This window comes from Opisthocomus hoazin, chromosome 23 (genome assembly GCF_030867145.1).
Source record: "Opisthocomus hoazin isolate bOpiHoa1 chromosome 23, bOpiHoa1.hap1, whole genome shotgun sequence".
Classification (NCBI taxonomy): Eukaryota; Metazoa; Chordata; class Aves; order Opisthocomiformes; family Opisthocomidae; genus Opisthocomus; species Opisthocomus hoazin.
In genome coordinates this window covers 8,559,867-8,571,893 of record NC_134436.1, presented here as the reverse complement: position 1 = coordinate 8,571,893, position 12,027 = coordinate 8,559,867, and the positions used below count along the sequence as shown (strand labels likewise).

General features: G+C 40.2%; 1 protein-coding gene across 16 annotated transcripts in view; it reads left to right on the top strand.

Annotated features, from left to right (window-relative positions):
• The window catches only part of TENM2 (teneurin transmembrane protein 2), a 1,253,534-nt gene that overhangs the window by 923,004 nt on the left and 318,503 nt on the right, over positions 1-12,027 (top strand). The window contains exon 10 of one of the 16 annotated variants that reach the window (XM_075442198.1): positions 9,472-9,555. The exons of the other annotated variants lie outside the window; for them this stretch is intronic. Coding sequence (XP_075298313.1) covers positions 9,472-9,555 — 84 coding nt within the window. The remainder of the gene's footprint in view (positions 1-9,471; positions 9,556-12,027) is intronic. 16 annotated transcript variants of the gene reach the window in all.

Here is a 12,027-nt window from a genome sequence, read left to right as displayed (position 1 = left end):
TTCTAATGCATCTGCTTCACGATTGGAGGCACTCGGAGGGCTCTTTTCTTAGGTGGATTGTCTTTTCTATTTCAAATCACGATGATCTCCTTAATTGTCTATATAAAATGTTACATGCCGTTCCACGAGGTTATGGCAACGAATTACACCACTTCTGTATAAATAGTGGGATGATTTTCAAAGTACTTCTATATAAATTCAGTTGCAAAAAGAAGATCTGCAGAACGCTGCCAGTACTGCCAACTGCTGCAGAACGCCGTGGCAGTAAGCAGAGCGCCCAACAGTCTCTTTTCCTGTTGTAGTCGTTAGACTGCACTACCCCTTGATGCATTTGTTGGTCTTCGTCCTGTTTCACGTTTGCATTTAAATTCCTGTGAAAGAATGATGAGATAGAGGTAAACAAATGACGCTGATTTGCTCTTCAGTCGAGCTGCTATTAGAGGTATGACTGTAAGAGAGAGAGAGATCATGGGGGAAACATGCCGAGGTATTCTTGACAAAGCATCGTGCGTCCACTCAGTCTCCAGCAGCCTTCGAAAGGACATAGCCCTGAGGTTTTAATGAAAACAAAAATCAACAGGGAAGAACTAAAAATACACTTAAAATGAAAAGGAAACTAGGTCGCTCACCATGCGACTCGGTAGTTGTAGCTTAGGATAGATTGCAGTATTTTTCACATCGTAAGTAGCCTTCTGGTACGCGCAGAAAGTATCGTCTGTGTATACCTACTCGAAAGCGTTACCGCTTTTGAGGTGTTGTGCCTGACGCTTGCTCTCCAGCAGTGCACAGCATGAACTTGTGGTATCTTTATGTGGGTCTGCCTTGTCCAGGCAGTTCTGCTGGCTCTCCTGTGAACTGCTTGGTTTGTGGAACCTGTCTGTAGTCTGTAAGGCTGGATTCCGTCTGTCAGAAACTGATGAGTGTGTTTATTACTCGCCTGTGTTGGATGCAGAGGGGAGCAGCTACCACGATGGGCGAGGTGAACACACAGCGTTACATGAAAGAGCTGAATTTGTCTGGGTTTTTGAGTGTGTTACGGCCTCCTCCTGCACATTGTTGTTCTGTTCATGGGGCAAACTTAATTTTGGTGGTTTTTAAAACGAACTGGGAAGACAGATATGTACTGAGGTGATCGTTTTCTGTATTCCCACTGTTATTCAGGGTAGTGAAGACAAAGACAGTGAAAAATTTTCTGAAGAATCTCCTGATGCTGAATGGGTGGGAGAGAAAACAGCAGGTGAAATTGGTAATGGTTGAGGAGATATGGTGGGCTCTGAATTGTCTGCTATTAGTCAGGAAAGTTATGCTAGTGCGAGAGTGGACAGTCCTATGAAAGGATATCCATAAGATATCACAATAATGCAAACAGCCGCCTCCTTACAACAAGCAAGAGGAACCGGTGGAAAGTTTCTGTAAAGAACAAAATGGAAAATACCATCGCTGCCACTGTGGCAGGTGTGGGATGCCCAGACCTCGAATGATACGTCGAATTCCCATTCTTCCGTTGAAAGAGTGCTGTAGTAGAACTGCAATAGGTCAGAGCCAGTGAGATGGGTTACCCAAAGTACGGCATGGTTTCCTTGTGAAGAATGGCTTTAATAGTTTAATATTCTTTAGTGTAAAAAAACCAGTGACTGGTGACATGAGTGGAGTCTACGTGGCGATGATGACACAGAGAATGTGAAGAAGGAGTGGTTGTTCACTTCCCCATGTGGGAACTATGCAACATCAATTAGCAAATGGCAAACCAAAGTGAACAAAAATCTACTTCATATAGCATTCAGGGAAAGTACTTGGACTGCTTGTTCCTGGACTTTGTAAATGTTAGCAGTTTGCACGGGTTCAAAGCCAGACTGGTGGAAGAAAAATCCAACCAGGGCTGCTGAATAAAAATGTTGGGAAATCTGAGAGACAAACTCCTGGAGTTTCAGAGGCTATTCTGCAGGGTTATCTTCATACATTTACTCCAGTGTCATACTTTTCCTTAGACTAGAGATGTGATAAAAGATCTTTGGTCTGACTTGCTACATTTTGTGTCAAGGAGTACTGAGAATAATTTTGTTTCGGAGCTATAGGTGATCTCATTATAGAGGCTGAAAAGAAAGTTGGAAAAATTTGAGATGGAAGTTTTGTCCTTCGTAATTTGTTTTCCCCAACAAATAGCACAGTAAGACAGTAAGTTTGTTTACTTGTCTTCTTGTGAACTGTGTGTCAGTTCTTAGTTCTTCAAAATAGTGTATGGGCACAGATGACTAATTAGACTTTAACAACTAAATTACTTGAAAACTACAATTTGATTTTTTTTTTTTCTCCCCACCGATAGAACTTGCTGTAGAATGAGACGAGAGATCCGTAAGTAAAAGTAGGTGTAAAGGTGGTCAAGGCTCATCAATTAATTAACTTGCTGTAACAATTGGGGAAAAAAACCCAATAACTCTTAAGGGTGAAGAAGGTAACTGTAATGAGGTAGGCAGGTGCTGAAGTTGTTGCTTTAAGAGCTTCTTTGTTTTGATTTGTAAGACATCGTTGTTGCTAGAACATTGATCTCAATCACCAGCTCCCCAGGACCACAACTGTATGTGTTTGTTTTAGCATTTCTTTATATTTTTAGGGGCTTGCTTGATTTTAAATCAGCCGAGAGCCCCAGTGGTAGAAGCACGCAGGGTGTTGTAGGGCCTGTGGGGATTATTCAGGTTGTCGAAAAAAATGCCCAGCGTGTCTGTCGGACCAACGTGGTAGTATGTTGGTCCTTCTTACCTTTTTAGTCTGTATGTCTTAGCTTTACACTGTTCTTTTGACAGAAGAAATGGTGGTTTTGGTGGTTTGTTTTTTTGCTGCTTGTGGCGGAGAGGCAGGGTGACACAACACCCGACATGTGGTTATAGTAATCCAGTGTGATGAGAACTGCGTGCTTCTCCTGGAAAACCTTCTTTCCGTTGTTTTGTGAAGCCCAGAATGTCTGTTTCGCGGCTGTCCCAGTGCTCCATTCTGCTGACATTAGTTGATAAATAAAACAAGGGCAATCTTACCAAGAGCAGCTAACTGGGGTTTATTCCCTTATTCACAAAAGAAGGAGCCAAGTAGTATGTGGCAGGTAGTTTTTACTGTAGCATTTTGGTTGACTTCATCCTTTCAGGCTGAAAAAGTATAGGTTGTCAATATGTGTCCCACAATAAGGAGGAAAATGCTTTTTAATGAATTCTTTATAGAATTTAAGTTCTTTTTAGCCGTCTCTATAAGATTTTATTCACGCAGTTTTGTGTGCTGCCAAAAGTGAGGAAGAACAGCAGCGGGCGCTTTAGCTGAGGTTTGGAGCGGTTGTAGTACAATGCACATAGTCCCCTCTAAATTTAAACTTTGTACCTGACCACTTTTGTTGTAAAACTTGGTTAGTGTGAATTTTGCCACCATATTTATGTAAAGATACCAGGTTTAGTGTTTAGTTGTTTTCTTTTTTCCAAATAGCTAGATTTAAAAACATGATACTTTGTCCAGGAGCTGTTTAGTGTGTACTGCAGTAAATTCAATTCTCCCCATTAGCCTAATAATTCAGATATTGGTCTTTCCAGGCATCAAGTTTTTGATTTAAGAACTAAGTCATTGGACCGGAGGCTGAACTAGTAGCAAAGTGTTATTTGGGAGAAAGACTTGCATGGAAGTGGTATTAAAGAAAGAGAAAGCAACCTTAGAGTACCTGTAGTTGCTGCTGGAGACTGAAGCTTTTCTGGGTTGTTAAGAAGTTATTCCCACGAGAATTGTGGCTTATGATTTTATTCGTTATGGGGACACTGACCTGTAGCTGAGTCGTGGACCTGTATTATGGGGGATACTAACCCATCCTACAGCATGAAGTATGAGCTGTTAAATTGACTCTTACTTTAAACAGCAAAGCGAAACGAAACCAGCAGGAAGCAGCGGGCGGAAGAGCAAAAATGTTCTGAAGTTTCACTTAGAGTTTTTCTTTTTATGTGAGTCAATGGCCACGTTGAATTAAGAGGCAGTTACAGATATTTTAGATGTTGGGGCTTGACTGTTCAGAGGCATTTGAGAAGATTCATCCAAATTACCAGTGATTTAGTGGCATGGGTTTTAAGTAGTCTAGTGAAATTGATTGAAACTCCTATGTAGACTCTATTCGTTTGGACATAAGAGGGCCTGTATTAAATTCTTTTTGGAAATAAGACAAGTAGAAACATTTTAATTGGACTTAAATAAATCCATTTGAAATTTAGTTTCAGTTCACTTGAAGTTCAGAAGTGTAGACAGACTTCCGCACAAAGAAATAGTCTGTGCGCTCTGCTCAGTGCTGATCTGAATTCTGCAGGTCTCTGTGCTGCTTACAGTACTAGTGCATCCTAAGGCTTTTATTAGTCCATAGAAAATGAAAATACAGAAGGAAGGTATGTGTCATTTTAAGTGCTGTACTGTTGTCTCTAATGTAGCTAATTGCTTAGTTGATTCTGTCTAGAAGTAGTGGGCAGTGCGCTTGGAAAGCCCAGCTCCTGGCGCAGTAGATCTGTTGCGGGTCATGTTTGGTAAGATTTAGGACATCGTAAGCAGGAATGTGAGTCAAAAATTCTTCTGACTCCCTTTTGTAACCTTACCATTGGTAGACTGAGGAGGGGGGAAATAGGGTATTTGCTGTTGATTTTGCTGAACTATAAGAAGCTTTCACATGTACTTGAACTAATATTAGACTATTTTTCCTTTGTAGTGTTTGTCATTCTCGCATGAATGTTTGGTGGTATGTTAACATATTGAAGTGTAGACTGTCAAGAAATAAAATGTCTCGTGCATGTTTTGTATCGGAGAACAATTCTGCTTGAGATCTGCTAGTATGCTATGCAGGTAAAGCTGTTCTACGTTGAATTGGCTTGGTGAATGTGCTTCAGAGAAGAGAGAAATGAATACAACATTTGTAAAAGATTAAACAAAGCACTGAATATAAAATGTGCAATGGAACATAATAGACCAAAACAGCAGATAGTAATTTCTTCAAGACAATATAGGAGAAGAAAAACTGTGTGGCCGTTTTATTGCAGAACAGTTCATATTCCCATATTTTTGTGCGTGATTTTTACATTGCTGACTTTTTATAACTTTTTCATAATCATTCTTTGCCTTCAGAAATGGTATGCATACAGGTTACGAGTACCGTGTTTGTTACATCTGTCCAGTATGCTTGATCCAAAATGTTAGGGGAGAATGTGATGAAAAAACAAAACCAAAAAAAGGTTATTTGAGGAAAATGGAGTGCTTTGACTGCCCAGTACTGAGGGAGTGTTCTGTCAGTTGCTATGATTTTTGTCCTATTCCTCAAAAACCATAATGATCAGTAATAAACGTTGAGCAGAAAGCGATGAAAATGTACTGCGGTACTAACGGGGGAGCAAATTCTGCTCATGGAAAGCATTCAATAGAGAGCAAATCGGAGAGAAGTGGGACAAGCCTCAGCCGCGTAGGTGTGACAGAAATGGAGCAAGCATTTGTTACGGGGCGGTTATGTGTGCATGTTGGGAGGGAGGGGAAGCAGCTTGGGAAATGAAGGGTATTTTGTTGGTACGACCTTTTTTTAATGCTCTGAAGTTCTAGTTTATAAAAATAAACCATTTTTTTTATTGTTTGTTACCAGTAAAAATTGGGTTATGCCACTTTGACAAATAGGAGAGGGAAAACGAGAACAGAGCTTAGGAAGATGTTTAGGCTCTGGTCATATTTAGGGTTCCACAGTTATTTTCTATATGAATGTTGATAGAGACGCCTAAGAATTATGGATGGAAGAAGCAAGCCTTATAAAATGCAAAAAGTTTTCGTACTGTAAAAAAGCCCCAAACACATAAACAATGTGCTGTCATCTTAAAGGGTGGAACATATACTGCATGACTGGTGGCCAAGCTTTTGGTGATGCCTGTTGGGAAATCGTGGGTCGCCCAGAGAGGTGGTCAATGCCCCATCCCTGGAAACATTCCAGGCCAGGTTGGATGGGGCTCTGAGCAACCTGGTCTAGTGGAAGACGTCCCTGCTCACTGGGGGGGTTGGACTGGATGGCCTCTAAAGATCCCTTCCACCCCAAAGCATTCTATGAGTCTGTGATTCTATGAAATGTTAAAAAGTGGAGTTCCAGAATACCTGACTAAACTAAGAAGGTTGAAAATTCATAGTGCGTAGTTGGAAGCATCCATTCAGAGAGGAGCATAAAGGGGAAAATTCCGAAGGAAGAAAACAACTGGGGATGGGAGGGGAGAGAGAAAGAAGAGATGGGAGTGATGCTTGTTCCTGGGTGGGTAGGAGTTATGGGTCATTGTGTAGGCCAGGTTAAAAGAAGAACCGTGAATGAAGAACATGATATTTGGTGATTGGCCTCCTTGCTGCGAGAAAGACATGTCCTATGGGGCCCACGAATGCTCTGCGGTGGGATGCTGGAGAGCGGGACCTCTGGCCATGTGGTGTTCAGAGGTGCCTCTTCATCCCTGGTTACATGGCAGCCTTTCTGTCGGACAGCAAGAAGGTCATACCGTGTAGGTCTCATCAGGGTGCCAGGCCTCGTGGGAGACTGGTGGGGTGTGACGGAAGTGAGATAAATATTAAAAAGTAGTAGAATGGTGGAAGCAGGGTGTGAGTTCCTGAAGAGGCTGCTGTGAGGGAAGGAGAAGGAAAGGAGTTTGATAAATGCTGTGCAGAAGACGAGCCACTGGTCTGGACATTGTATACCTCACAGGAGAGCAGTTCAGGAGTCGCAGTATTTGTTTTCTCAATTTTCAAAAAATGTTGCTCGTATTTGTTGTGTCTTTTTAAAATCAGCTGTATCAGCATTGATTTTTAACTGAAATTGGGGCTTGAAACAGCAAGCCGAGAACTGCTGCTCGTTTGTCTTTGAGAGTAATGTACAGAAAGGAGGTGTCTCTCTCTCCGGCAGTTGCTGTAGGAGCACACGGACCTGTGGGCGTCGGGGGGTGGTTTTTCAGAGGAATGCGTAACGGGAAAGCGTAGTAAACTCACACAGGTTTTACTTCTTCCAGGTGCAAAGTGTGGTGTCTGATAAGGACTAAAATTGACTTAATGATCTAAAGATTTACTTACAAAAGAATTTTTTCCCCTAATTTTTGGCAAGGCCAAAGATTGTAGGTCATAGTCTATTCTTTCCTGTCTGATAATTGCAAAATCCATTACTATCCCTTTGAGATGTTTTTTATAAAAGACTGTACTAAATCGGAATAAAAGCCTAATAAGTAGATTAGTTAGAACAATAGTCCTCATGAGGATGTTTGATTCTGAGTGTAGCTGCTAGAGATAACCCTAAATGCAATTAGGTTTAACTCCCTGTGAGTGTCAAAGGAAGGCAATACCCACGGAGACCTCCCTTCAGATGACGCTGTTTTTAAAGTCTCTCAAAATTATAATTATTCTTTCCTTCAGGCATTGGTAACAAACTTTTATTTTTTTAAGTTGTCGGAGGAGTAGAGCTTGGAGACTTATGTTTTACCATTAATTTTAGATGTTTCATATCAAAAGGAGGGATGGCTCGGCTTCCTTGGGGGAACAGTTTGTTGTCCCCATCTGTACCTTTTGTAATTGTGAGGGTCAAACAGCCCAAGGTGGCCACAGACAGGTGAAAAGAGAAAATCACAGGTTCAGTAACACGCAGGTGCTTAGAGTAATGTGATGAAATGTCAGTAGATAAAGTGTTGATGGATTAATTCTGGTTTTGCCTCTTGAACAAGAAATGAAAGCAAAACTTCTATTAAAACAAAATAGAAACAGGAAAGATTTCAAAAATTCACGTATTGCAGGATGTGATATAACAGAAACTGTAAAATTACAAACTACTAAAAATATTTAATTTAATTGTAAGTAGCACAGAAGAATTGCACTGTATTTAAGAATTTGGTCCCATTTTCACATCAAAAAAGGAAAAGAGGGGAAAAAGAAAAAAGCATGGTGAAGCAATTCCTGTGTCTGCATGTGTTTATTTATATTTAATTTCTCCTGTTTTTCAAATATGAAAAATACGAAAATACTCTCATCAACTTTTAGTGTTGTATTTTGGGGAAAATTGCTGGTAACACCAAAAGGAAGAACTTTGCAATTTATTTTTTTCTTTTATTCACAAAGTTTTTACGCTGATGGTCCTTGTGCTCTGCACTTCCCATACCTCTCCTTCACTTGCGTGTTATTCTAAGAATTATCTTTCAGTTGAGCATTCGTGAAAATATCATTTCCTTCCTTTGTTTTAAATCGAAAGTCTGCATCATCGCAAGTAAAGCTGAACTAATGAGACAGGAGCCGCAAATCCCAGACTACCTGAAAATGATGTAGAGGCACACCACATCAAACTCGAATTTCGTGTGGGGCAAGGGGATGCTGAGCCACTGCAGTAAACTCTGTCTGGTGTGTACTGTTGGTAACAGGATAACCTGTCCCTGAAAATTACTTTTCACCCCCAAAGCCAGCACTGTAAAACTCGGGAGCTGTCATTCTTTCACATTATTTCTGTTGCAGGCGTTGTAGGCCCAAATAGTTGTGCTCCTAACAATAATGCTGATTTGTTGTCTTGCATCTTTTGCATGCAAAGTGATTTCTTTTCTGTTGTTTTGGTCAGCTGGTTTTATATCTTCAAGTGTCAATACACTGCCTTTTTTCCTTTGCTTATAATAAATTACTGTGCTAAACAGAACATGTTTTCATTGTTGATTCTGCTGATTTTTAGGTGCAAGATAAAATTATTGTCTTATAAAAATTATTAAGGATTTGAACCCGAGACGTACCAAGTAAAATAATTTCCCTGTGAAGCCTTAATGGCTGAATTGAATTGAATGAATGGCATGAATTGAAATGACCATAAGTTAATTATTAGGCTTTTTGTCTCACTGGCTTGTGCAAGGGAATTCATGTAAATAAATAAAAGTAGGTTTTATGTTTCCTGTTTACTATGTCTGAAAACTCTCCTGCTGTTGTTATGAAATTCAATAACAATTTTTCAATTGATTTTTTGCTTTTCAAATCTGAGAGGACTCCCTGCTTACTTCACGTTTTCAGAGTCCAGGTATATTTGAATTAGTTGTACAACGAAACCTGTTTGCTTTTTAGTTAAAACTAAATGATTAGGTTTTTTGTATATATTAAAATCTGTCTCCCTAAAGCTGGAGAGTTTTTACGAGACAGGAAAGAAAAAAAATCGCCATCCTTGCAGCACTGTGGTTTCCCTGGTTCGCGTCTCGTTGAGATGCAGCAGAACGAGCCTGCTCATGTTGATCGTCAGCGTGAAGGTCCTCGTGCTGCTGCAATAAACACCGAAGGAGTGATTTATTACAGCTGAAGGTGTCCATTTTCCAAGTGTATCTGAAGAGTCTCTTTGTAAATAATAAAAATTATTATGTAATGAGACGTACTTGGCTGTGTTATAGCAGAGATAAATGGAAGAAAAGGAGGAAAAGAGCCATCTCTAAAATGTATTTGTTTTATTTCATTTAGATTTTCACACACACCTTTCTGAGAAATTGAAAGACAGACAGACAAGCTGGCAGCAGCTGGCTGAGACAAAGAACTCTCTAATACGTAAGGTTTTTATCTTGCTTGAACTGTATTCCTTGTAAACTTAGACCCTAGTTTAGAATTTGTGGGTGTTTCAATGATTAGTCTAGTTCTGTTTATGCTCTGCTTGTTATGTGCTGTGGGATGTTGGTTGGTTGCTTGCTTTTTCCTCCTGGCTGTTGATACTCTGTTGAATAAACCTGATCTCTCTATATTACTTATTTCTGTTTCATTGTTGAGCATTCCCTTCCTGATTTGATTGAGCCCAAGTAAGGGTGGGTTTTTTACCGAGCGTCTTCACGGGGTGGTGGAGGAGCTGCGTGCTCCCAGAGCTGACATCGCTTCACGGGCCGGGGCTCGCTCCGTGGAGGGTGAGCAAGCTGCGGCGTGCAAGAGACGCCAGATCTGGGTACATGCAGACAGAACTTAAAAACAAGGTGGTACCTGTGTCTAGCAGGATTTTCACAAGGGCAATTACGTATGTTTTACCCCAGTGGTAAAAGCTTGCATGTGATATGGGGTTCTCCAGCAATTCTTGAATCTGACTTTTTAATGAAAGATTGAGCAATAGCTCTGTTTGTCTGTAGTCTTGATTTGAATTTTTTTGATCCAAGAGTTTCAGATCCAGTCACACTCGGTGTGTCACTGCAAGTGTTGTAGCATAGGGGCTGTGCAAAACGATCAGAGGCTTTGGTTGGGGGTTTTTTTGGTTTTGTAGGGCATCACCTCATCGATAGACATTTTTTTTTTTTTCATTAAAGTACAACTATTTCCCCCACACATACTTTCGTGTCCCTGAGAGCAAAACTTTTTGGAGGAGGAGGACGAGGTTTGGAAAAAAGCTTACAACGTATATTTTAGTAAAAGGAAAAATTAACAAGTTGTAGTAATTGAAATGCAAAGATATCTTAAGGAATTTTAGTATAAAGATAATCATTCGGAGACATCTTCCTCGTGATGTTTCTTGAATTCAAAAAATGGTTTTCATTCACTGGGTATGTACGCTTACACCAACTGTAGTATCAGTGTGTGCCCTTACTAATTTAGCAGGGCCCAGTTTTTATCAAGTCTTTTGTTTTCAACACTGCAATTTTTGCCTTGTATGTGATTGCCTAATGAGAGGAAAGACATATTTTGATATCTTATTATTTTCTTCTCTTGCACCTGTGACCTAGTACAGATGTGAAAGATACATTTTCATTTGGGCTTTTCATTTAAGCACTGAAGTAAATGCTTGGTGAATTAGGGCCCTAACCAGGAAGAATATTCTCCTTGCTTAATATTTAAATGAGACATAAGCCATGGTTTTCTCATCACCCCCAGTGTGATTTTCTTGTATGCTTCTTGCCCTAGTTGCTTGATTGTTGGTAAAAACTAGTGAATGGGTTATGCCTTGAATCTCAACCAGTGTCTGGGCAAATTCTGGACAGTTTCTTGTATCAAATTCTGGAAAGTACCGAGCATCTGTGACCATTTTGCAGTTAATGCAGCCCAAGAATGCTCAGTGTGTTTTCAAACTGGAGATAAGGAGAGCATTTGGTAGAGCAATTAAATTTTCATAATGCTGGTATATAATACTAAAAATTGCCCAAGCTGGCAGGTGTATGGTTGGTAATAGAGATGAAATTGAGAAAGAACAGAAATGGTCTTGTATGGTTCTCTGCATTTCTGAAGCATTCGTGATTACTGGTATTGCAGAAGGGATTTGGGCACAGGTGAAATAATGGGTTATGCTATTCAGGCCATGCTAAATCTCAAAGAGTAATACCTGAGTGCATTTTCCAGAATCACAGAAAGGGTTGTGCCTTACAAATTGCATCCGTCTGAACAATGTCTTTTCTCATTTGAAGCTTTGAGGCGTTTCATCAAACATTGTTTCTCTTTGGTTTAGTTTTCTTCCCGTGACAACCTGAGACCCTTCCCAATTCAAACAAATCTGATTTATATATTGCTTTTAATTTTTGGTATTGTGTTTGCTCGGGGCTCTAGAAATTAAGACTATCAGGAGAATTTATTAATGACTATATAGTAACTCAAAAATATTTGACGGTAGTATTAGTTCTCACCTCTGGCTTGACAGTCACATGCATTTAAGAAAATAAGAACTGAGACAAGCAAAAGAAAAACTTAGTATTTTTTGTGATTCTAGAAGTCTGATTACTCGGACATACTAAAACTGATACGGATGGTCAACTGGTTCCTTGCGTGCTCTAAAAGTGATAAGAAAGGTGCAGTGAGCGTGTCGATCCCGATGTGCTGACTGGCCTTGGTGTCAGCCAAATCTGTGATGTAAACAGTTCAAGGGAATCGACCAAAACCAATCTTTATCGCTCTTCCTTTTAAAAAGTGCCGTAGGATGTTTTACATCGATCTGGATGGATGCTGCCAAAAGCAGGCAGATGGCACTGCCCTTGGGTTAAGGTTTTTCCTTATGTATCGCCGTAAGTAGAGCCCTTGGACTTTTGATTTTAAAGGTACCCAGTTATCGAGCACGCT